The sequence below is a fragment of the Arvicanthis niloticus genome, chromosome 29 (genome assembly GCF_011762505.2).
Source record: "Arvicanthis niloticus isolate mArvNil1 chromosome 29, mArvNil1.pat.X, whole genome shotgun sequence".
Classification (NCBI taxonomy): domain Eukaryota; kingdom Metazoa; phylum Chordata; class Mammalia; order Rodentia; family Muridae; genus Arvicanthis; species Arvicanthis niloticus.
Genome location: NC_133437.1, coordinates 1298511 through 1324915, shown reverse-complemented (window position 1 = coordinate 1324915; position 26405 = coordinate 1298511). Strand labels below are relative to the sequence as shown.

At 36.5% G+C, this 26405-nt stretch overlaps 1 protein-coding gene across 13 annotated transcripts in view; it reads left to right on the top strand.

Moving 5' to 3' along the window:
• Cast (calpastatin) overlaps positions 1-26405 on the top strand; it is a 107675-nt gene that overhangs the window by 30483 nt on the left and 50787 nt on the right. For 7 of the 13 annotated variants that reach the window (XM_076926997.1, XM_076926996.1, XM_076927001.1 and 4 more), the window contains 5 exons: positions 3493-3573; positions 23353-23412; positions 25049-25105; positions 25741-25779; positions 26045-26086. In XM_076926997.1, the coding sequence (XP_076783112.1) occupies positions 3493-3573; positions 23353-23412; positions 25049-25105; positions 25741-25779; positions 26045-26086 (279 nt within the window). Of the gene's footprint in view, positions 1-3492; positions 3574-10118; positions 10269-23352; positions 23413-25048; positions 25106-25740; positions 25780-26044; positions 26087-26405 lie in introns of those variants that run through there. The other 6 variants (XM_076927007.1, XM_076927000.1, XM_076927002.1 and 3 more) reach the window with 3 other exon arrangements.

The window sequence follows — 26405 nt, the reverse complement described above, 5'->3', positions numbered from 1 at the left end:
TGTAGATGCTTGGCTCATATATTTGTTATATCTTCCATGTCTTTCCTTAACACATGTAAAACATTTTTATTTCAGAATAATTTTGGGTTCACAGGAATTTGGAAATATGGCACGGCGTGCTTCAGCTGCATAGATATTGATTCTTGTTATATGCACATAGTACAGTATCAAAACGAGGAAACTGATATTTATGCATCATGTAAAGATTGTTCTGGCCATGTTATTATATGTGTAGATCTGTGTAGCTAGCACTACAATGAAAATCCTGGTGTAGGACATGCCAGGTACCTACCCAGCCTTTAGGGAAATAGGCTGAAGTGAGACACAGCATCAGAAGGTCAAAGACAGATGATCTCTGGCTTTATAATCTTATTATTTTTGTGCTAATAAGCACTGGTTTCTTTTCTCTTAATATTTTGTGCTGATAAGCACTGGTTTCTTCTCTCTCTGGCTCAATGACTTCTTGCTGGCCAGGTGAGAGGCTTGGAACTCATTAACTCTTCATGAATTAGAGAGAAAATAATGGAAAAGAAAAAAAAACCTTTTATATAAGTAATACACACACACACACACACACACACACACACACACAGACATTACATATATTCATTTGGGGGGTGGGGCTGAGCCTCAGATGCTACACTTTATTCCTTCTCCCTGGCCTTATACCTTCTTAGACAAAAGTTCTTTAGAAAATTACCTCATAGATAAAATGTGACACAAAAAGTGGAGTTAGAGAAGAATGTTTATAGTTAGGTCGAAAGCAGTACTTCATTCTATAAGCTCATGATAAGTTCACAGTAACAGTTTCACATGACCTTGCTTTATCATTGTGGATATCTGTGGCTTCATTCTTCATGTGACCTAGAATGAATGTTTTTCCTTGATCACAAATTTGTCCCAAGCCTATTTCTCTTTTTAGTGTAATAGTGAAAGCTCATTGTATTTCATATTAATCAGCCTTTACTTGGTATTCTATGAGGAATTGGCACATTCTATTCTTGATTCTAACTTTATTACATCTTTCTGGTAAAACAACTAAAGCATTCTTCATAAATTATTTTAATCAAATCAGGAATTTTATAAAGTCACTAGTTCATTTAAACAGCATTAATTTATGAAGGTTCATCTTTATGTTGATCTGCAGGAAATTTGCTCAATAGGGCAGGCTGATACCCAAGAATCATCAGGCTATGTACTCATTAGGTTATTAGTGACAGGAATGTCATGTCAACAGTAAGGAGTCCTTGGATGAAATCTCTGAAGACACTGAAATTCAAAATTTACCCCTTTTAGCTATGTAAAATGGTGGATCATCTCCAGACAATTCACCTGCATGCCGTTCCTAGATGGCTTCTGACTGGGACACAAGACACATAGTCTTGAAACACTGTGTGAAGAATGATGTATGTTTTATTTTGTTTTTTGCATGTCTTATCTTAGCTTTTTTAATCTTCCAGATATACATAATGTCTTGTTCATATATCTTTGTTCCTACCCTACGTATCTCAGAGTTTTCTTCCCTTTGTTGATTATTAGAGTGAGTGTGTGTTGGGAGAGATTATATATTTATTCTGCAGATAATGCCAGGAGTCTCCACAGCTCTTCTCACTTATCCATGGTTCTTAGATAACATTTTCTAAAGATAACTCCACCATAGTTACTTTCCTGAAGTACTTTGAGAGTGGTCAACTAGTGGACACCTAGATGTCATCTTTTGAGGACACAGACATAAACATTGAATTTTCTGCTTACTATGACAATGTTTATCCCAAAGGCAAGGAATATTTCAGTTCAAACTTTTATAGTAGGCATTTTAAAGAAGTTAAATAGTTAGATCTAGATTCTTTTAAATGTTAAAAATTAAGCAAAACCAAATTATCTTCTTATGCAATAAAATGTTTCCTGCCCATATATATATAATGTGGTATGTTACATCTTCTAATCAGTGTCCTTGCAGCTCATGCATATTCAAGTTTTTTCAGTTTTTGTGGAGTTAGAGCATAAGCCATTTGTCCCTGTACTCTGACTCAGCTTCCCCGCCCCCCTTCACTTCCCATCTGCAAGGAGGAAGGGTTCTGGATGTACCATACTGGTTCATGATGCTATATGACTTTGAGTGATAGAGTATAAGGAAGAAAAAGAAGAAGAAGGGGGTACAGAAACAAATGGTGACAACCATAATATGAGAGTCTATGGAGTATAGTCTTTTTATTTTGATGTAGAATTATTATTTACATTATGAGGTGTAGAATGTACATGTTGCTTCTTTGGAACACAGATGTTCAAAGGATACCAGATATGAAGGCCATTCTAAGACAGCAACTATGCATTTTATTTTTCCTTCTTACCTCCTTTGTTTTCTTTTTCACAAATAAGAAACTGGAAAAAGTAAAATAAATATTCTTCTCAAATCTTTTAAACTGAAAATATAGCTCAGTTAGTAGGTCCCTGTGTTTAACATCCTGCACAAGGATGTTGTGTGGGCCTTGGAAAATATCCTTATCCAAAGGTCAGTAATAATGAATACAGATAGAGATACTTTTTTTTTTTATAATCTAACTTTTCTCAGTATGAAATACAAACAATGTGTTTTAATTTTAGGATATAGTTTTAATAATATGTTTTTTTTTAATCCTGTCAAATGTCATAATGTAACTCTGTCTCATGGGAGTGTAGAAGATATAGTCTGAAGCTGGCATCCTGCACTTAGTAGCTATGACCACAGATAAGTTATTTACCCTGTACCTCAGCCTCTTCAGCTCTAAAATGGAGATAACTGTAGTAACAGATTTGTTAGCTGATATCAAGATTGAAAGCTTTTGCATTTGACCCTTAAAACACTACACACACTCAGAATACTGTTTTTATAGATTTTATTATTGGAAGAGTGCATTTTTTTCTTCCTGTAGAATAATTTCCTGGCACATCGTAAGTACTCAGTATTCTTAAGTACTGCATATACTGTTTCAATTTTTTGATGTTATAGTAGTTTAGATTTAATAAAAAGGTACTTGCTTTTATTTCTCTAAGACAACATTTTCTCAGTATAATTATGTCTTTGAGATCTATTGCTAAATCACCTCTATAGAGATCTTGTGACTCATAACACATGCTGTGTTGAACCATAAGAAAGGAGGCAGCCACTATACAGGGAGTGACATATTTGGGAGAGTTTTATGCTTCAAAATGATGACTGCTCAGATGAGGATGTTTGTGAAACTTGCTTTTCACTATTTATATATTATTTATACACTACTCTTCAGGCAACATTATGAAAATTACAAATGTTTATTTACTTTGTGTAAATGTATATGTTTAGCGTATTAGCCTAACTGTTGTTTGATAAATTGTGTGTGGTAGTATGATAATCCATGTGTGTTTAGTGTATTAACCTGATTGTTGTCTGATAAAGTGTTTGTAGTAGTATAATAATTTGCATAATGTTGCAGTGTGCTCTCTCATCAAAATTAATATTTTTTTGTTTCTTAGAAAAAAGCAGCAAGTTTGGGGAGCAGTCAGCCTTCCAGACCACATGTTGGAGCAGCCACAGACACAGACACAGCCAGCAAGGTCAGTCAGTGCTGAATCCAAGAAAGTGTTTGATTCTCATTGCTCTACTTGGAAGGCATCTTGAGTCCAGCACAGAGGGAAAGCAGCAAGCACACATACACCTCAGGACCTGGCCTTTAGGGGCATACATTTTCTAAAACTCTCTAAACTGCACCACCAATTGGTTCAAGTCCTGGAGCCCAGAGGAGGCATTTATCATTCAAACAGCTTGTTTATTTGTTTTGATAACTGATTGAAAGGACGTAACTCACAAAAAGTTATTGGATACCATACTATTTCTGTGTTGGAAGTGAGGGTGAGCTTCTTATTTAGAAAAAAAAAATATCTTTGTATGTGTTAGCTTCTGTGTGAGCTTCTGTACGCCATGTATATGCAGGTGCCCTCAGGAGCAAGGAGTGTTAAAACTCCTGGAACTGGAGTTACAAGCAGTTGTTAGCTGACATGAGTAAGAACTTGAACCCAGGTTCAAGAGTAATACTGGTTCTTACCCACTGAGCTATCAGTGATTTAAAATCCAGTAAAACCATTTAAGGTATAATTATTGCTGCTGTATGATGTATTTTATAGCTATTATTATAATAAATATTGTAGATAGTCTTGGGCTTTTGCATATACTGCAAGTGAATGATTGTTCTCTGGATTCTTTAGAAAATGATGAAGATCTTTCTCATGATCATTCATCACACCAGGTTCTTGTTAAGTGTTGTATATAATTATCTTCTAAGAACCCTTCATAACCTTAATTTATTTGTTCCTCTATTCCTTAAGAAACAATGGCTCAGAGAGGTTAGGTAACTTTAATGAGCTTCCCAAACCAGTAAGATGGAAGTAGAATTGAACCAGCTTTCCTGAATAGTCTGTGACAAAGACAGGTTAACTATAAACTCTGAGACTTTTCTTGTCATATTAACACCTCTGAGCTTTGCAACTTATAAAGGAATTACTAAAACATCACCATTCAATGTAGCCAGTAGTTTTGAATGAATACAGTTTTTCTATTGATTCTATTGCAATTCTGTGGCTTGAAGTGTGATCAGTTATCTGCAAGATTATATGAAACCATATACTATCTCGTACTTCCCTACATCTTTTTTGTTTTGTTTTGGTTTGGTTTTTTCGAGACAGGGTTTCTCTGTGTAGCCCTGGCTGTCCTGGACTCACTTTGTAGACCAGGCTGGTCTCGAACTCAAAAATCCGCCTGCTTCTGCCTCCCAAGTGCTGGGATTAAAGGCGTGTGCCACCACTGCGTGGCTTAATCATCTTTTCTTTAAAACTGATGACTATCACATGAAGTCTGTTGATGTTTTAATTTAAGCCATTTGATTGAATGATTGATATTTTAGCTTCTCCAAAATCCCCAAAGTACTTAATCATCAGTAAAAAGATGTCGCACCTGTAGAATTAGGCTAGGGCTAATATAACCAAAATTTGCCACTTTGAGTGTATCTATAGACCTTTGCAAATCACTCTTCTGTCAGCCAGTAAAAATGGCAAAGAACATTGAAAGACTAATACAAGACAGTTTGACATCAGAGACCTGCATTGTTTTAGCCTTTATCACTAATGTTGGGGACCCTACAACAGTGATACTGAAGAAGTACTGCTTCCTAAGTCTAACATTTCAAAGTTTGGATTTCTTTTTTTTTTTTTTTTTGCCATGGATTTCCTTAGTATAACTATGCTCAGCAGAATGTGAATATAAAGCTGAAAATGAAATAAAGTGTATGAAGCACCCTAAGCTGGATGGTTGCCAACCAGTGGAAACCTGCTAACCCTGGTTACTCTTGTCAGTCTTTGTTATTTGTTGTTTAGGTACTGGAGAAGATTTTCCAAGCATGTCTTAACTTTTACATAATTGGGGCCTGTATTTAACTTACATTTAAATTATGATTTTAAAATATGCTCTACTTCATTACTAAGCTCATGCACACAGTGATGTTTAGCGAAGACATTTGTGGGTTCCAGAATTACTATTAACTGAGATTATTGGATGTTCAGTGTACTAGTGTGTGGCAAACAATACCTAGTATTTTTCTAGAACAAACATGTGACCTGAATGGCCTTTTCCTTTTTTTTTTCTTCACAAAGGGAGCTGCTAGCTCATCTTTCTGAGGTGAGGTGGCCACTAAAACTGTTGTCTTTAGAAACAGAGGGACATAGCAGAGGGGGAAAGTGGAAGAATTTGCCCCTATCTGTTTTTGTTTTAGCGATTAAAGGCAAGCTTGGAAATTTTTCCTTGGCTTTTGTAAAATGCCCTTTAGTTTTCTAATATTATGACTTACCTCACTTCCCCTTGATGCTTTACTGAGCCACTTTCTCTGACTATTCTCCAGACTACTAAACTTTACAAGGTTTAATTTTTCTTTCTTATGTCTATCACATCCTTAATTCTTAAGAGGTCTTAACATTTTAAGGAGAAAACTACAAGTTGTATTAGTTAGCTTTCTGTTTAGTTGATCAGGTATTATGACTAAGTTAACTTAAAAAAGGAGGAATGTATTTGGACTTACACTCACAGAAGAGTTTATAATGATGGAGATACGTGGTGGCAACTGGCAAGCATGACAGAGGAGCAGGAGGCTGAGAGAATACATCTCCAACATCAAGCACTAGGCAGAAAGAGTGAACAGAACATGGTTTGAGGCTTTAAATTTTCAAAGCCTACCATCAGTGACGTACTTCCTCCAACAAAGGTTGATCTCCAAACTTTCCCTAGTTTATCATTCAAACTGCCACATAGACAATTGCTTATTTCCTTTGATACCTTGTTGAAAAGGTTATAGCATCAGTAATAGCATCTCTGGCCTCAATGAGAAAAGTTAGAAGTTTGGGAATGTAATAAGTGAAGCCTTTTACTAAACAATTGCCATAATTCAAATAAGAATGCAAATATTATCCTGAAACAGAGAAGTCATGATCAAATGGCAGATACAGCAGGCTATGAAGTTTAATCCTAGTTTGCTTCTTCCTGGATACATTCAACCTGGCAGTTAAAACAACTACTAATTGCATAATTATTGACAAAACTATAAAGTATTCAGAAACAAATATGTTTAGGTTTTATGCCAAATATGTGTTTATAGAATGTTTTTGCTTATGCCAAGACTGAATTTGTCCTAACAAAGTGAGTGACTATGTTCATAAGCAATATTCTATCTGCTATGTAGTTATAGTCTTGAGATCCAAAACTCTTATGTAATTTAGATATATCTAATTCAAAATAGTTATTATAAATTGTTGCATACTTAAAATTCAGTTTTTAATAAATTAATAAGGAGCACAAATAAAATTGCAGACATTTTATAAACTCTGATTAAAGTTAGTATGAGAATGGTTGTTATGCATAATTTGTCATCAGTTTTATTGCTGCAAGAATTTTGACAACTCCTATTTTGACTATCAAAGTAGCTTGTATGGAATGTCTCTGTAGAAGGTTTTGCTATTAGGATATAGTAGTAAAAGTTATTTCTGATTGGAATCCACCGTGGCTAGTTTAGGATACAAATGAATTTTTTTCAGGAAGAGTGTGATGGTTTGTATATGCTTGGCCCATGGAGTGGCACTATTAGAAGGAGTGGTCATGTTGGAGAAGGTGTGTCACTGTGGGCATGGGCTTTAATTCTTTGTCCCAGCTGCCTGGAAGCCAATCTTCTCCTAGGGGCCTTCAGATAAAGATGTAGAACTCTCAGCTACTCCTGCACCAGGCCTACGTGGACACTGCCATGCTCCTGCCTTGATGATAATGGGCTGAACCTCTGAACCTGTAAGCCAGCCCAATTAAATGTTGTCCTTATAAGAGTTGCCTTGGTCATGGTATCATTTCATAGCAGTAAAATTCTAACTAAGACAGTCAGTAAATATCTCATAGATAACTCACAAGAATTCAGCAGAAGGAGATTAAAGCTTTCTTTCCTGGAATATTCCACAGCAGTACATGGAACATCTCCAGCTAAATCCTGCTACAATCATAGCCGTGCATTTAGTTCCCTTAGGAATTGATGCTAGGAAGTGCTCCCTTCAAATCTCTTTTGTAGCATTTCTGTCCTTATGGATAGAGAGGCCTTAGAGGACTCATATCCAAGCTCATCTTAACAATGACAACAAGGTTTATTTTTATTTATGTGAATGTGTGTACCTGGATGTAGGTATATACCATGTGAGTTGGAACCCTCAAAAGACAGCAGGTGTTGGACCTGCTGTTATAAGCAATGGCAAATTGCCTGGTGTGGGTTAGTAGGAACGGAACGCTGGAGTTCTGGAAGGGTAGCAAGCACTCTTAACCTCAGCTCTCTCTCTCTGAATTCTCCAAGTATAACACATTTGACTGGCCAGTGTAACTAACATGACTCAATCTTTCTTCAAGAGACTGTGGAATATATGGGGGCCATTCCTGTTCAAACCACCACACCAGGCTCCTTGAATCATGTTTGGTTTATGAAATGACTGTGGTAAATAGGAAACATTTTTATTTTAATACATGTACTTACATGTACTATAAGTGGTAATCATCATATCAATACTGTTGCTTAAGACAAGGCTAAATTATGAGTTTATAGGGAAATTCATTTTAAAATTAATAATCATGATATATTTGTAGCAAATTTTAAAATATGCAAATAATATACAAATAACTAACATTTGGCGATATGTTCCAGTTGGTAATTCTTATGTTTTTATGTATATACTGAATCTGTGGGAGTTATCGAGATGAAGTTTTTGATTCAGGAATTCTGAGGTGAGGCTCATATCCTGCCTTTCTAACAAGTTCTCGGCTGTTGCTGTGGTTAAGTGTTTAACTACCTTTGCCTTAGGTTACTTGTGTATCAATGGAAAATTTGGCCAAAATGAAGATTTTCAGGCTTGAGGCTACAGAATTGGTTCTCTGGATTGGAGCAAGGCCTAGTACTTAAGTATTGAATAGGCACCCCCAGGTAGTGAAAACAACATATGATCTGAAAAACCCACTCAGTTGGAGGACAACACTCAGAGAAGATGACAGCCACACTAGTGGCTGGCAAGGGAGTCAGTAAGTAAGTAACATCCTTGCCTATTTGTTAGAATGAGAGCCCCTTTCTCCCTGGTCTGTAAGCTAAGAACTGCTGTAAAGTTTATTCCTGTCTCTGTGGCTGCTATTCTGACTCATCTGGCATGCAGACGCCTCCCCCAATCCCGTCACTGAAGAACTCATAGCCCCCAATGCCAGAAGAAAGAGCTTAGAAAAACCTTAGGCTTATTGCTTAGTTCTCAATTAAGGCACTTTGTGCTATTTTTGTTGGGAGAAAAATAATTGTTAGTGAAAACTAGGAGATCTGTAGTATCTACCTTTTCCCAAAGAAAAGATAGTTATAGCAGTTAAGAAGAAATGAAATTTAAGTTATATTTTTATTTTTATTTATTTATTTATTTGTTTTGGTTTTTCGAGACAGGGTTTCTCTGTGTAGCTCTGGCTGTCCTGGAACTCATTCTGTAGACCAGGCTGGCCTCAGAAATCCTCCTGCTTCTGCCTCCCAAGTGCTGGGATTAAAGGCGTGTGCCACCACTGCCCGGCAAGTTATACTTTTATTAAGAAGAGTTCTAAGAAGATTTTTTTAATGGAGAATGTTAAAGTATCAGAGTTGGATGTTATCTTACATCACAAGCTTTATTTGACATAAGTAAAAGGAAAAATGACAGTAATCCACTGTGAGAAGCACCTTTAGTGGGAAGGCAGATAGTACCACAGTGCTGACTATGGGGTGGGGAGAACACAACAGTTAAGGGGAGAGCTCCCCCTTTTAAGAATCTGCGATTATCACCTCTGTATTGGCTGAAAGCATCCTGAGTCTGCTTAGCTGTCCAAGAATGAATTTTTCAAACACTGGTCACCAGCACTTTCTTAACTCTAACCCCAAGCTGAAGGGGCTGAGGTGGTTATCCTAGTTGGTTTGTGCCTTTAGGAAAACATGGATTTCCATATGTCTTTTAAAATATGGTAACTAACCATATCATTCACTCTATAACTTGGCTTTCTTCTCAAAAAGTATTGCCATTCTCTTAATTAATTAATTAATTAATTATAAGCCTAGAATAGCAGTATAGATTTCTGAATTTACATTATTTGATGGTTTCAAATCTATTCTCAGGTTTGATAAGGTTTCAATAATGAGAATGATTTAGTACAATTCATATTGTGTTAACCTGTTCTTCTGAAAAACATCCAATATGCAGTTTTAGAGATGTTTAGAATCTGGGATTACCACTGCCATCTTTCATTAACCTCATGGCTTCAAAGGGTTATTTGGGGCGTGTACTGGAGAAGGGGGATAGTCATTGCTCTTTTTTGTTAGTCAAGAAGTGACATCCTGGAGGAGTAGACCTACCATCCTTTGCTGCGTACAGTATATAGTGTGTGTCCTGTATTACAAGATGCACATGAAGTTAACCAGTCTGGAGATCCAAGCACCACTAAGAAGCACCACTAGGGAGCATCAAGGGTTCTCAGCGCAAGCGCCGCTGCAGGTTTCAGGTTTCAGGGCAGGCGTCCTGCGGAGGAGGGCGGGAGCCCTGGCCAGCCTTGCCCCGCCTTGTGCGCCTTGTGCGTCACTCTGCGGGTTCAGTTTAGGCTGGGAACAGAAACAGCGGAGGTTGAGTTGGACCCGGAAATGCAGTCGTTCCCTAAACCAAGCTGAGGTCTCGGGCCAGTCTTCACAATCGGAGTGAGTACTGACTTGGGTCTCTTTGCTCCAAAGCCGCGCCTGCCTGCCACGGGCCGGAACATGCCTGGGTTACAACCCTATAGCCTATTCCCGGCGAGGACACATTCTCTTACTGTTGCTATGATTCGAGTTGGCATTTCTTTCCCAATGGGCTCTAAGTTTGAAGGAGATTACTCCCCACCCTCCTTGTCCATAACACTCTTAATGATCTTTTAGCTGGGAATTTCTCTCCTGACCGGACATGAAGGATTACAAAACTTGGGTTTGCGTCCCCTGGACCTCATGTTGAAAGAACAGCAGCAGCTGCTTAATGATTTGGCATGACACTTTCTAATGTTTAGCTTTAGATGTCCCTTAAGCCTCCAGCCCCACTGCGCTGAAGGCCTGTGGCTCCCCCACCCCCCACCACACCCCCAGTCCATGACTTGTGTTTCAGAGAATGAGCTCACTGTGTGTGACCTTTCTGTGTACCTGACACATACTGGGTGTGGTGGGGCAAGTGTTGTAACATGTTTTAGCTCTGTTTCCCTGAATACAACCCGAGACTATGGTAAGATAACATCATTGATAGAAACTTTACCTCTTTCAAGAACACAGTGTCTTATCAGAGATTTCAGGGTGTCTTCTGTACTGTTAGGGCCCGAATTCTCCAGTTGTTTATACTCTCTGAGCAGGAAGTTCATTATTTCTGCTGTGCTCCCTGAGAAAATGAGGCAGAAAGTTTATGCACCCTCCTCACTCAGTGTGATTTGGGAGCCAAGGAGTTTTAAAGACAGACTACCCAACCTGTTCATCGGTGAGAGGGATGCTTACTCAGCAACTCTGGAAACCTCCTACCTGCCAAGATGTTTTTCTAGAGGAAATTTCTGCCTTGCTGAGTAAGAAGCAGCATATACTGCTCAAAGGTGGAAATGTATTCCCTGACCAATAGTTAATATTTGCTTGTGTTTGGAGTTTTGTGCAATGATTTTCCAGTATCTGAAATGAGTATTAAGTTTCAGTCGGATGTGGTAAATGGTGCCACTTGGGTTCTAAGAGGCATAAAGTGCTGAAATGAAGTGGCAAAGGCTAGCAAATTCACTTCAAACTAGAAAACTCAAATTGAAGAATTCCATAAGGTTTTGCTTAGTCCCTTTACACAGTGGTTCACATACATTTTGTTTTATTCTTTTTAGTATTTAGAATTGATAGTAGTTATGTTTTATTACCAGCCTCTTTAAGATTTGGATTTTTAAAATTGTGTGTGTGTGTGTGTGTGTGTGTGTGTGTGTGTGTGTGTACTCATGGAAGCCATAGGAATTGAACCACAGATGGATTTACAAATGGTTGTATGCTGTCATATCTGGGAACACACCTGAACTCAGGTCCTTTTCAAGAGAATGGTACCTGCTCTTAACCAGTGAGGTATTTTTCCAGCCCTTGTAATACTTTTAAAAACATATATATATATATATATATATATATATATATATATATATATATATATATATATATATATAGCTTTGAGCCTGGCCATGATGGTGCATGCCTTTAATTCAAGCACTTGGGAGACAGAGCAGATCTCTTGTGAGTTCAAATTCATCTGGTCTACATAGTGAGTTCAAGGACATCTATACAGTAAGACCTAGTTTAACAACAACAACAACAACAAAATGCAGTATGACTCCAGTGAACGAGAGCTTAGAAAATGTGACAGTCGACTAAGGACGACTTTGGCTTCTATCCAGCAAGCACATATAAGGCAGATAGGGGAGGACTGCCATAGATTCAAGGCTATGCTGGCTTATATGCAAGTTCCAAGCCAGCCAAAGCTAATGGTGAGACTTTAGGAAATATAATATTTAGGTTTATTTGGGGCAAGAGATGTTCATTTATTAGGAAAGAGTTCATATCTGCTTTTTATTGAGTTCACAGAATTAATTGTGTATAATTTGCCTCTGTTTTGTAGGCTCCATGGTCACTGAATATTAGGTTGAGTCCCAATTAACCATGACACTTACATATCATGAAACTTATTGGAATGGATTGAGGCCGTGCTTCATGAAGTGTCTATGACTAGTATCTGCATTAAATTTCCATGGGGTAAATTTTGTTAAACTTTCTCTAGAGAAAATTTTCAAGCCCTCTTTCTAGCCATCCAGTTATGGTAACTGAGAAATCTAAATCTCTAAAGAAATTCTTATACTTATTAATAGTTTGATGACCACTGCTGTGAGTAATGAATGAGACTATAAAGAGACGACCTGTAAGCATCTGGCCTTCACAGCACAGCACATTAGTCAGAATAAGTTCTGAATCACATAGAAGGCAGCGTATGCAATGAACCAAGTTTTCTTCATATGTAGACACACTCTGTGATAGAGGGAAGTTTCTCATACAAATGATTTAAATAACCAGCTCCAAGAATATGCTAGAGAGTGGTTAGGGAAAGCATTGAGAGAACACTGTGCTGCAGTGAACTTGTTCATGTTTTGTTAAGAGCATGACAAGAGAAAGTTGCAGAAAATAGAATTATTAGTCCATGTTTTTAGTTACATGTACTTTTTCTATGTTGCACATATGAGCAGGGAAAATAAAATCATTTTACATGATTCAGGTTCAAAGACTAGCAATCGTTAGTCACATATTGTAATCTTTTAGAGGTGTACCTTTTTAATAAGACACAATTCAAAGATGTACTCAGCTCAGAGGGCTGGGCCTACAACAAGGAACTGAAACTCATGGCCATAATCTATACTGCCCACAACTATGACTTCTTTTTAATATTCTCTGTCTCTTTTTTCTCTGCTGTAGTTAGATTAATGTCTGCAGCTGTCTCTTCCAGTTTCTTATGCCTCTGTTCTGGTATGTGTAATTCATACTTTTTTTTTTTTTTTTTTTTTTGGCTTTTCAAGACAGGGTTTCTCTGTGTAGCCCTGGCTGTCCTGGAACTCACTCTGTAGACCAGGCTGGCCTCGAACTCAGAAATCCGCCTGCCTCTGCCTCCCAAGTGCAGGGATCAAAGGCGTGCACCATCACTGCCTGGCTGTAATTCATACTTTTATCTATGCATGGTGTGGCATATTCTCTGAACTTAGAAAAATGTAAAGTCTGCTTCAGATTACTGTGCTGCGTTAAGTTCTTAAAGAACACTGGGGACAGTGTTCGCAAGTGTTCACTTTTACTGATAGTGTGTTATTTTCCTATGGCACTTGAAACATCTAACTTGAAAGTTCTTCAGGGAAGATTGTTTTCCGGGTGTCCTTTGGCTTGTGTTGTAGACCTATTTCTGCTAGATATTCCTAAAATGTCGTGCCTGTGATCATCAAGGTTTATATGTGTAGATGCCCGTGCTTGAAATCCCTGAGCCACATGGAGAAAGGGATTTGATTTCTGAATGTCCAATGGCAAGAGGTGTGGCTTTTGTCTTTGTCACACTGTGTTTTTAAATTCATAGTCGTCCATTTGCTCAGGGCAGGGAATTTGGGGATGGTGTTCAATATTAGCTTGTGACTAATCTGTTCATTATATTTTCTTGTTTTATGCCAATAAGTCTGCTCAAGGCCTGCAGCAGGATTTCTTTCATCTTGAGTAACTGGTTCCCCAGTTTCAGCTATCGGGTGTCTTTCTGACATCATTGTGAGCTCGGGGGAAGTTTCAGCAGCTACTAGGCTAAATGATTCACATAACATTTCATTTTTTTCTTCTCAATATTTGTATATTCATAACGGTATATTAGGACATATTAATATCTTAATCTAATAATATATTACATATATCTTATATAAATATTAGTCATATTTATAAATGAAGAACCAGAGTCCCAGAGAGTTTAAACGTGTCACAGATAGCAAGATTCACCTTGATTCTGGTTATTGTTTGCCTACAGACCTTACAAAGTTCTAAACTTAGCTTATTTATAAATTATATGGGTAACTAAGCAGAACTTGTATCTAAATTTAAGTAAGCAATAGAAATCAACTTAAACTTTTATTGTACCTATTGTATTAATATTATTTTATTTTTTTAATAAATGAGGTTTATGTCTACTGATTGGAATCAGAAAATTTGCTCGTTAGTTTTGTGTCAGCTTGATGCAAGCTAAAGTTATTTGAGAGAAGGGAGCCTTAATTGAGAAAATGCCTCCATAAGATTGGCAAACCTCTGGGGCATTTTTTATATTAGTTACTGATGAGTGAGGGCCTAGCCCATTGTGGATGATACCACCACTGGTTGGTGATTCTGTGTTCTATTAGAGAGCAGAAAAAAATAGTGGCACTCCATAGACTCTGCTTCAGTTCCTGCTTCCGGGTTTTGTTGAGTTTTTGCTTGGCTTTTGTTAATGTACTGGGACATGGACAAATAAGTCAAATAAAATCTTCCCTCCTCAGTATAGTTTTGATCATGGTGTTTCATCACAAAAGTAATGACCTAACTAAGACAGAAGATAGTAGCTTACTTGGTCTTCTTTAGACTATTTACATAGGCAGCACAAAAAGAAATGTTAGCCATCTTTTATAGAAAATATTATTAATTTATTAATAGTAAATATTAATAATAGTGGCACATATTAATAGTAGTTTCAATACTGTTGTATAATAGAAGTAGTAGTAGCATATGACCAAAAATTCCCTTGCCATGTAAGAAATAGAGGACTTTTGCTCAAATTGAGAGATAAGCACTATTGTTCATATTAAATTAAATTTCAATTGAATTTCAATATATCATACTTTAAAATATACTTTATCCCACTGCATTTTTGCTTGAAGTGAGAGTGGGGTAAATTGGTAATAAACTGGAAAGTGTTTGCTGCTATGTCAAATAGGCACAGAACTATGCTGAAGGTCACACAGCACTCATGCAGTCCAGACTCAGAGTCAACTCCTACAGATACTATTTTCTTTGCTGTCATGTTAACTCTTCAGTATTTGTAAAGACTTTACTTGCTATCAGTGTATATCTTGAATTTCCTGGTGCCATTTTATTTCATTCCCCATTTTAATTTCAGTCATCAGAAAGTCAGCTTGAATAAGAAAACCTTGTTAGAATTTCTGCCATTTTAACATTTTTATTAAGAACATAGTTCAGAGCCAGACGTTATGATGCATACCTATAATCCTGGCATTGCAATGGCAGGGGTAATTTTTTCTTTGAGAATGATAAGTAAAATTAGTGTATAACTCTTCAAAGCAATGGTAACCACAGAACTGTCTGCAATTATGGGACAAATTGAATCACAGTTAAGTACTAGTTAACTTTGACTTAATGACTCATGTGGATTTTTCTAAGCTTATATGATGGTCCAGTGATAGACCTCATAATCAGACACAGTCACCCACTCTCTGATTGTTCTAGCTTGTGTTGAGCTCATACATCAGCTGTGGCTATTGTCCCAGTTGCTAGGCAACATTTGTATGTTTATTTTGATTACATCAGAGGCAAAGTTTCATGTATGCTCCACTGCCAAGAGCAATTTGACTTTTGACACTCTATTTTTATCTTAAATATTGTCATCTTTTTCAATGTGCTCTCATAAATGTATGACATTCTCTAATGAGCTGTCACCATTCATCTTTCCCAGATTGCTTCATTCTGAAGTACTAGATCGGCTACACTCTGAACTGAATATGTGTAGGATTTCTCCATATCCAAGTTTAGTGTAAGCTGTTTTACTTATCTGGAATCATTTAATAATTCATTTGCAGTTTTTGTAACCCCTCCAACAATTGTTAGTTTTTCTTCAGTGAAGAAATGAAATTTGTCGTAGCAGAGTATTCATGAACCATGTCCATGAACCTTGTGTTCAAACCGAGGCTCCATAACTTCCAAGTCTCAGTTTGTTCATTTATTAAATCTTGGTCATGATGTTTACCTCCTAAATGTTTGTAGAGATGCCCTGAAATCAGGCATGTAAAGCATTTGTCCTAGTTCCTGACGTGATTCTGTGCTTCCTCGTCTCCCTGTTGATCACATTGTACTAAATATGTAATAAATAGTTCTTTCCTTTGTGAAGCCTTTACTAACCATCTCTGGAACCATACTTGAGAAATACAGACTGTGTCTGCTAATCGCCTATTATACTTAGTTCTACATTAGGTGTTTTCAGGATCATCCTTGTGATATACTATCCTCTGATATAAAAACAACTTGCTAGCATACTTCTGTGTTCTCCCTAAGATAGCTCAACTTTATTCCTAAATAATCATTTGTTTTTTCTGTTACCAGATTCACATTTTATTATACTAAACACTGTATGTTGTTAATCAGAACTTCTTAAACCTTTTTTTAACCCATGACTTATTTTAGCATGAGAAAATTTTATATAACCCTGGATAATAGGTATATAAAATAGATATACAACTTGAACATTTATTGATAATAAATCATAAGAAAATTTTACTTTAAAACAATTTTATCATTTAATTTTAACATTAATGGTAAAATTACAAACTGATAAGATGGATATGCTTGTTTATTTTTATATTAAGAATTAATTCTTGATTGAACACTTATACTAGTGTAGTTTGGATTTGGTCAATATTTTGATTTTATAATTTTCAGAGCTAAGACTGCAGTTTTACATAAATACATAGTAAAAAATGCCAGAAGTATGTGTAGGACTATTTCAGAAGTTATTGAAAATTCTGTTCTAATACCAAGACAAAATTCACTTAATTGTGACTTGTCAAACTCAAGTCAGCAATTCAAAGAGCAGTTTTAAAAGCCAAACATTTTACCTCAATGTATTTCAAACTAATTCCATTCTTGAATGTTCAGGAATGATAAGAAGAAATGTCAGAAGTCTCAGTTTTCCACATCATTATTATCTTTAAGGCACATCATTGCATGCCTTTAAGATAAGAAACTTTATTAGAAAAAAAATTTAAAGACACCTGTAAGATATTTGGCATAATTCTCACACCCCTTTGGGTGTGTTAACTTTGCATAATGATATTATGAATCTAAAGAATGTTGCTCTGTTGGCCTTTGGTGATGCAGATAATCCCGATAAAATTATCCATGCCCTGAACTCAGTATTTCCATTTTGGAAAAACCTCAGGAATGGCATATATAGCTTGATCAGGCTAGTCCTACTTGTCCTGGGAATACTTTTATTCCTGCCCATCATGTTAAAGCCTATGTTTAACAACATCATCATGTTGGCAGCCAAAGTACATGGCTTAAACCTGAAAATGGACTCCCAGACAAAGTTATTAAATTAACAGGTTGGCAAGCCAAGGACGGGTAAGATTCTGGAGAGAGCCTTACCAACCTAAGGGAGAAGTACATTGCCTTTGATAATACATAGTCCATGACAGGTAAGGAAGGCATTCTTTTCAGAACTACCTAAGACAGGCTCAGTCTTGTTAACAAAATAAAAAAGGGGAAGAGGTGGAGAGCCTTTGGGGCTGCTTGGCAATAATCTGACATGAGCCAAGGACAAGGAAAAGGGCTGCTTGACAGGAATATGACATTGGCCAAGGACAAGGAAGTAGGCTTCAAGCATGAATCTGACATTAGACTAGAACAAAGAAGTAATTTCAGGTAGGAGTCTAAATTGTAGGCTACAACAAAGAAGTAATCTCAGACAGGAATCTAAATATTAGGCCAGAATAAAGAATAAAGAAGTAATTTCAGACAGGATTCTAAATTTTAGGCTAGAACAAGGAAGTAGGCTTCAGACATGAAAATAACCTTGGGCTAAGATAGGGAAGTAGGCTCAGATACTTTGGTCATCCTGATAAGCCCTTAGAAACAGTGATCACAGGAGTGTTCATGTAACTGGGTTTGATGCCTTGCTTTTTCTTTGACTATTTGTGTTTATTGTATTGCTTGTCCTCAACTATTTGCATCTATTGTATTGCTAGACCCTCAACCTAGAACTGACCTTATTACATGCATGTAATCAAAATGGTATAAAAACATAAAGGAAGAGAGGGTATAGGCTAGCAGGTTCTAGGGAGGGGAAATGGGGAAAGGGGATGACATCTGTACTGTTAATAAATAAAATATCCAATAAAAATATAAGAAACCTTATATGTACTATGAAAAAGTCTCCGTAATGCATATAATGGTAGCCTTTAATTTTAGCTGAGGTGCTTCTGGAAGTGTTTATTGGCATTAAGTGATGTGGTTGCAGCACAGTGCAGATTGGCTGTGTCATGTGTTCATAATCAAGGTCACAATAAAGTCCCATCATATGACATGCATGGGCAATTCACAATTATTCCTTTCTTTGGTTTGGCTTTGTTTTTATGGAGGAAATTTTATTTGTGCTTGCAGTTCCAGAGTAGTAAGAGTCCATTATAGCATAGAGACCTGGCAGCAAATGTCAGGCACATATAGCAGCAGGAGCAAGAAGCTGGGAGATCTCATCTTAGAAGATTCAGAGGGATAATAATCCATTATATTTGGGCAGGCATGGTATTGAGTGACAAGCATTATGGCAGGACCAGGAAGCTAGAGAGATCACATCTTCAACTCCAGGAAGGCCTGAAACTAAGGCAGAGCTCTGCCATCCTCCACTTGGGAAGATCCTACCTAAGTTCCTCACTTTGCCTTTTTTGAGCCATTCAGGCTGTATAGCTCACAGTACATCCAAAGCCTCTGCCTTAATGCTCTAGAGCCCACAATGATTTTTATGTGTTTGATTTTGAATTAATTTTTAGCCATTTCATTTTAGAAATCTCTTATTGTTTGTAATTATTGTAACCTACATGTTCATTTATATGACTTATATCATTGTAAGAAATTGCATGTTAGATGACTATATTGCAGTTCTTATTAAAAGCACAGTTGAGAAAGGAACCCAAGACTTCCAGTGTGACAGCAGGCAATAAATAGAGAAGGGTCAATATTTCATGATAAAGCTGATGATGGATTGATTGTTGTCAAGTGGAAAAGAAGACCACAGGCATTGTGCCTTATATTTTTGATAACCTTCAATAAAAGCTCGTCCAAGAGTATGAAGGCCCATCAATGCTCCAGGTCGGGGATATGTTAAAGCTCTCATTGATGACTTAGGAAGGAAGCAAGGTCTACCTTAGGAGAAGAAAATCTAGGACATCTGGTGTTCCACTCTGTATTTTATCAACTGAACCATCAGATACAGGTGAGGAAAGAGACTGAAGTGAGTGTAGAGGAATTTTAATCCAGAAACATGACTGCTCTGGCAAGAGATCACAAAGACCTTCTAGGTCTGTGCAATATAGCTGTAATGCAGACATTTAACACATCTTTAATCCCTCTGGCTGGAATATAGACACATCCTGAGCACATACTTTTAATCTCAATCAATGGAGATAATTTTGGTTTGTAAGGAAGCAGCCATGTTTGAAAGATATCTAATTGAGTGGCAGACAAAGTGATGAATCACAGAAGGATTTGACAGAACGAGTCAGAGATAGGATATATCCAACTTTCATGAGAAAAGACAAAAAAGAGAAATGACTTGAGAGCAGCACACATGCACACAGAGAGAGAGAGAGAGAGAGAGAGAGAGAGAGAGAGAGAGAGAGAGAGAGGGAGAGGGAGAGGGAGAGGGAGAGGAGAGAGAGAGAGAGAGAGAGAGAGAGAGAGAGAGAGAGAATGAGAATGTGTTTTTTTTTTTTTTTTTTTTTTTTTACTGGGCCAATTATGCAGAGACAGGTAGGTTGCAGGTGAAAACAGAAAAAGCCAAGGAGTGAGAAAGAGACAGAAAATTAGGTTGGCACAGTCAATTTGAGGCCAATCAGAGCAATTCAGTCAGCAACCAAGGGAAGACAATTTGTATCAGTCAGCTTGGAGAGTAGTTTCAAGCCAGAACAGCTGAATTAAACCAGATAGCTAGAGTTCAGAAAGAGATAGAAAAGGTAAATTTGTTCAAAAGTAAGCATTCGAGATAACAGATAACCTCAGGCAAATAAAAGATACTTTATAAGTGAGGCTGGCAGGCTCCAGTGGAGGTAGTGTGGATCATAAAAGCCATGTAAATTTTCCTGGGAAGAAGCCAAATGCCTCTAGCAGCCAATCATTAAGTTTAAGTCTCTGCTTTGTAGCATAGAGAAGTAAGAAATTGAGGGAATAATTTTTCTATTACCTGGAATTAATGTCAAGAGACTGGATAAAAGATTTTTCCAGAAACCTGTCCCTTTGTCAGAAGCTCAACTCTCACCTGTTCCCATTCATAAGAACCCTCAGGGCCTCCCAGAAGCAAAATTTATTCCACCTTTACAAATGGCCTTCCCTTCTCATGCAGGCTAGTAGACACATTCAGGGGAAAGCCCTAGAGAGAGATGCAGTGGGTATGAACTGGGTCAACAAACAGCTTGTTTAAAGGAGACCCAGTTGGTGGAGGAGATCATTCATGATGCAATAATGTTACCACTTCCTCTTTATGATGGAGTGACTTGGGGTTGAAGAATTCTCAGCAAGACTGGCTGAGGTAGAGAAGTTATGATGCGGATTTCAATTTATAAAATTAATTTTTAAGGTCCCTTCTTTGTGTAAAAACTATTATAATTTTGTTATATATATATATATATATATATATATATATATATATATATATATATATATATCCAATGTTTGACTCTGACCCAACAAACAAACGTTCATTCTTGATTCATTCTTTATAAACTTTCAAGGTGAGTGATCACAAAGCAGTCCTAGTGTCTCCTGCTGCTTTTCCTCTCTGGCTGATCAAGATGTCAGCAAAACCTCTACTTAAATTTTGTTATTTGAAGAAGATAAGTCAAATACTGTTTTTTTTTTTTGTCAAAAACAAACAAACAAAAAGTCACAAGCGTCATCATTATAAGCGTTCTGAAATTCCATCTATAGTTTTAAATACAATTTTGTAAATTATGTTATATTCTTTAAATGTAGAATTGTATTCTAAAGTTCTAAGCATGCTTCTGAAGAACCTTTGTTTTACACAGTTTTAACCAGCTAAAAGTGACCTGTCCAAATCTACAAACAGCAAAACCTCCATGAATAGACACACACACACACACACACACACACACACACACACACACATGTAGGCAAATACTCATACAAATAAAATAAATAACAAAAATATTTTAGAATTTAATATTTGCCTAAATATTTTCATCATAAAAAAATTTGTGTACAGAGTTTGTTTCTGCTACTTGTTTGACATAGATGAAGAAAACCATTGAAGGAATGGAAACTTACTGAGTTTGGTTAGAAATTGAACATTTCTATCTTTACATTGTGGAGGTAGGTTTATCTATGCATGAGCATTTTAACCCCCAATTTTATTATCAGTGAAAAATATGGCTATTTATATATTTCTCCACTAATTTAGCTGTAAAGAAAATCTATCTTTTTATATGTTCTAGTTTCTTATCCTAAAGAGAATGCATAAAAGAATTTTTATAGTACTTGGAGAGAAAGACACACACACACACACAGAGAGAGAGAGAGAGAGAGAGAGAGAGAGAGAGAGAGAGAGAGAGAGAGAGAGAGAGACAGCAAGACAAAGAAACAGAGGCAGACAGAGACAGACAGACAGACAGACAGACAGAGAATATGCACACATGCTGTTGGGACACATACCTGACTGTTGCTTATGAGTTTTCAGAAAAAAAAGTAATCTCAGGTGTTTTTGTTTGAAAAGTCAGTGTGCTAAAACTATGATCTGTAAGTTACCTTAGTTGAGCTACCATAGTGTTAGCTGAAGTCTGTGGATAAGTGATTTTAGTCATGGAAACTAGATAGTAGCAGGGTCATACTACCATCCTCTTGACTGGGATTTAAGTGGGAGAAAAGGAGAGAGGAACAGAGGGAGGCTTATGATGCCTCTTGACATAGCTTCTGAAGTGGCTCGGGGTCAGGCATTGAAGACAGAGGCCCACATTATAGACTCTTCCCACCTTCTTAATAGAGTTACAGCTAATTGACAGTGAGTTGCTTAAGTTAGCAACTTGTGTGAGATGAAATCCCTGAACTGTGAATTCTAATGGACTCAGATGTGAAAGGGTTTAAGTGAACCTAAGTTGGCATTTGCCAAAATGGCAAATATCTATTGTAATATTATTTGCATGATACAAGCTAAGTAAAGGAATAAGGAACAATACTCTCAATACATGCATGCATCCACAGGCTCAGGCATCACTAATGATTCACTTGCAGGACTCCACCTCTATTATACATTCCAAAGGAGGGCATTTCAATTTTTACTTGCTAAGTCTTATGCTTCAAGGAAGAGCCAATGTGAGACAGGTAATACAGCAACATTATTTCTATACCTTGTCTTCCATGTTCTTTTCCTTATATGGCATTAAAAGGACAATTGCCATTTGTGTTGTGTACTTGTTTCTTCAAATTTTATAATATATATAGTTACTTGTGGCTGTGATGCAATACCTGAAATAATTTATGTAAAGAAAGCAGGGTTTATTTCAGCTCATAGTTTCAGTGATCACAGTCCACCCATAACCATACTATCCTAATGGCTCACTTCCTCCAGCCAAGGGCCACTTTTAGAAGTTTCATTGTATTCCAACTATGTGCAGGACCAAGTATTCAAAGGCATGTCAGAATTCCTTCTCACACAAACTACTTCATATTAGAAATAATGTGCTAGTATAATGTAGCATACATTTTATACAATTATCACATATACTTATAAACTAGTAAAATAGACATTATGTCCTATTTTACATGTCTGAAAAACTGAAGCTTAAAGTCACAGGTGCTAGGAAATAACACCTAGCTAGGATTTAAACAAAGTTATGAAAGGATTCTAACAAGTGTCATAGTACACACTCTTTTTAAAATAATATTAACAGTTATAACAAAGTTTACCGAATAGTTACCAATAGTTATAAATTTGCAAGGTAATTGTTATCTAATGAAGAAAAATTGTGTGTGGGAGACTGAAGATAAAAACTCTTGGTTAGTATTATGTAGCATATAACACACAATTCACTCTTTGCGAACTCATCAGGTCACAAAAACTGGCTGGCAATACCAGTTGGAATTTGTGGACATGGTACTACAAACAAGGAAAAACCTTGGTGGAAAGTAAGGGCAGTGTGGTGAAGAAAAGCTGAGGGCAAATCTAAAGGGGGTCTGACTTTTTATTTTTCCTTTCTAGGTGACAGCTTCCTCTGCTGCCACTGGCAAGTCTTCCAGTATGAGTACCACAGAAGCTAAGGTAAAGAGCCTTTGAGGAGCAAGCTGAGTGAATGCTTCTTTAACTTGCTTGTCAGCAGTCTGCTCACTGGCAGATGCGCGCCTTAGCTTAGGACTCACATTCTAGAAGTCAGCATCTTCTTCTTGAGTTGGAAGCTTGTGCAAATTCTTCTCTGTTGTTTGAGACTCTTTCAAGAGTCACTGCTGGAGTTTTTTGCCCTTGCTTACATTTTGGAAAGAAGAGATAATCTCTCTAAATTTCCTGGAACTGAGTGAATAGGAATTCTTGTTTTTTGGTAATAATTATAATATTTTTTGGTAGACATTTACAAGTAAAAAACTTACACTAAATGATCACAGAAGCAAAAGAAAAGGATATAAGTTGATTCAGGGCAAAGAAAAATGATAATAGCACCCATTTCAGAAGATTGAGTAGGGAAACAATGAACCGTGTCTGTCCCATAGCAAATGCCCACTGTGAATGAACTGCTGGACAATGAAGAGACCATGCAGCACCAGAACTGAATGCACAACTCTAGCTCTACCTCACACTCCTTTAGGAACTTATTTGACTTTTTAGATCTTGAATTATTTACTGAAAAGAGGCATGTTATTATTTCGGAAAGTCATGAAACATAACTAGTTAGGTGTTAATTGAACTTAAGAAAATCTTGGTGCTTGTAATCTGATGCATGAACCCTAACACATGAGATGTCTGATTAGTATTGAGTTTCATACCGTTACCATAAAAATAATTTTTGTGATTATTGATTTCATTGCATATTAATAGCTGCTTAGGTCTGAATATGCAGTCTTAATTTTAGTTTGAAGATTTCCCAAGCAATATCTTGATTACCAAATTGTGAAATGGAAGGTATTAATATATTTCAATTATGACAATATTACCTGGCTCATTCCTTTGTAAATTATTTAATAAAACTTGTGTAAACTAAAAGAAGGTTCACAATCAGAAAAACACAGACAAAAATTCATCAGTAAAGATGTAGTGTGAAGGGCCCCTAAATTTCTTAAAAAAAAACAGTTGATAATGAACTTTGATTTTTCCCTCCATACAATAGGAATATTGGTATGATTAGGAGGCATTTCATGAAGATGGCTGTACCTTCACCAACAAAGCCCTAGCCATGATAAATTAAAACAGTATTTGACTTATCTTCTTCAAATAACAAAATTTAAGTAGAGGTTTTGCTGACATCTTGATCAGCCAGAGAGGAAAAGCAGCAGGAGACACTAGGACTGCTTTGTGATCACTCACCTTGAAAGTTCATAAAGAATGAATCAAGAATGAACGTTTGTTTGTTGGGTCAGAGTCAAACATTGGATATGGATATATATATATATATATATATATATATATATATATATATATATATACAAAATTATAATAGTTTTTACACAAAGAAGGAACCTTAAAAATTAATTTTATAAATTGAAATCCTCATGAAAAAATATAGACCCAGAATGAAAGACTTGCTTGGTACCCTAGTGTTTATGTGCCTAAATCCATGTGGAGTTAGATACTTATGCATGGGGATAGGTTAGGTCAGAAATATGGGTCTTGATTTGAACATTTTGGCCCATTATGTAGATTGTCAGATACAAATGAAATTACTCTTGGTGCTATGCTCTTATATTAGGCAATTCCAGTCAATAAACAGGTGGAAGGACCCGACAAGAAAAGGCATAGAGAACAGGTGATGTAGTTCATTGTGCCCAGCAGCTCTGTTTACTTCAGCACATGCTATGATTCCAGCCCACAGTTTTCTGTAACAGCATGATTCCATTACAGACTTCCTCTAGGCTTAACCATCAAACACACGCTAGCACTAAAAATATCTTCCCTGCTCTCTGTGCCTTGGTTCTGCCACTGACCCATTCTTTCACACTTTGTACCCAAACCAGGGTAAGTATTTCATTAATAAAAAACATATATCTCTATCTCTATCTCTATCTCTATCTCTATCTCTATCTCTATCTCTATCTATCTATCTATCTATCTATCTATCTAGATACAGATATACTAACAAGGAAGGATAGAGCCCTTGGACTCGAAGGGGGAAAACTTGGATTTTATGTTGTTTATATGTTTACTACAGTATTATTCGTAAAACTCTTTATGTCTTCTTGATACACACACTGTTACCTGCCATATGAATAGCAATATCTGAAATGTGTGATCAACTTAAGTCATAAGCTTTATATTGATAATAATACCAAATCATTAATTGAAGAAAATCAATTACATTGTTAGTAAACTATCTCCAGTATTATTTTTTAATTTATTTTTTTCTCTTTTATTATTATTCTCCCCTCATCCCCCTAAATTTAGGCTGTGAAAACAGAGTCTGAGAAGTCACAATCAAGTGAGGTAAACAGTTTAAGTCTGAGTGAATTACTCTGAACCTTTTAAAATAATAATGAAAAAATATTTTCCTTTGTTGGTAAAGTGATTTGTCAGCTAATTTAAATACCTTTGACTATTATGTAGAATATAAACTCATAGAATAAATATAAAATACTTACAGCATTGAATTCATACATTGTTAAAATATATAATATTTTAAAAACAAAAAGTATTTCATAGGTTATTTTATTCAAAAAAAGATTCTAATTAACATTTTTTTTTTTTAAAGAAAGGAACAAAGGAGGAAATGTCAAGCAGAGGAGATGGCGTGGTAAGTAAAGGTGCTTGCTAGTAAGACTGAGTTCAAACCCAGAAGCCAAACTTAAGGAGAAAATCAATTCCTGTAACTTGCCTTTTACTTCTACCACACCACTATGACATATGCATGTGCACACACACTGACAGTACTTACACACAAACATACACATGTACATGTGAGTGCACATACTAACATATACGTAGACAACACATGCACATAGGCACACATGCATGCACACAGATAATACATTCGTGTGTACTCATACACTAATAATTTTAAAAGGAAAAAAGACAGTGCAAGTTATAGGTACCTTGAAACACTAGGAGAAGTG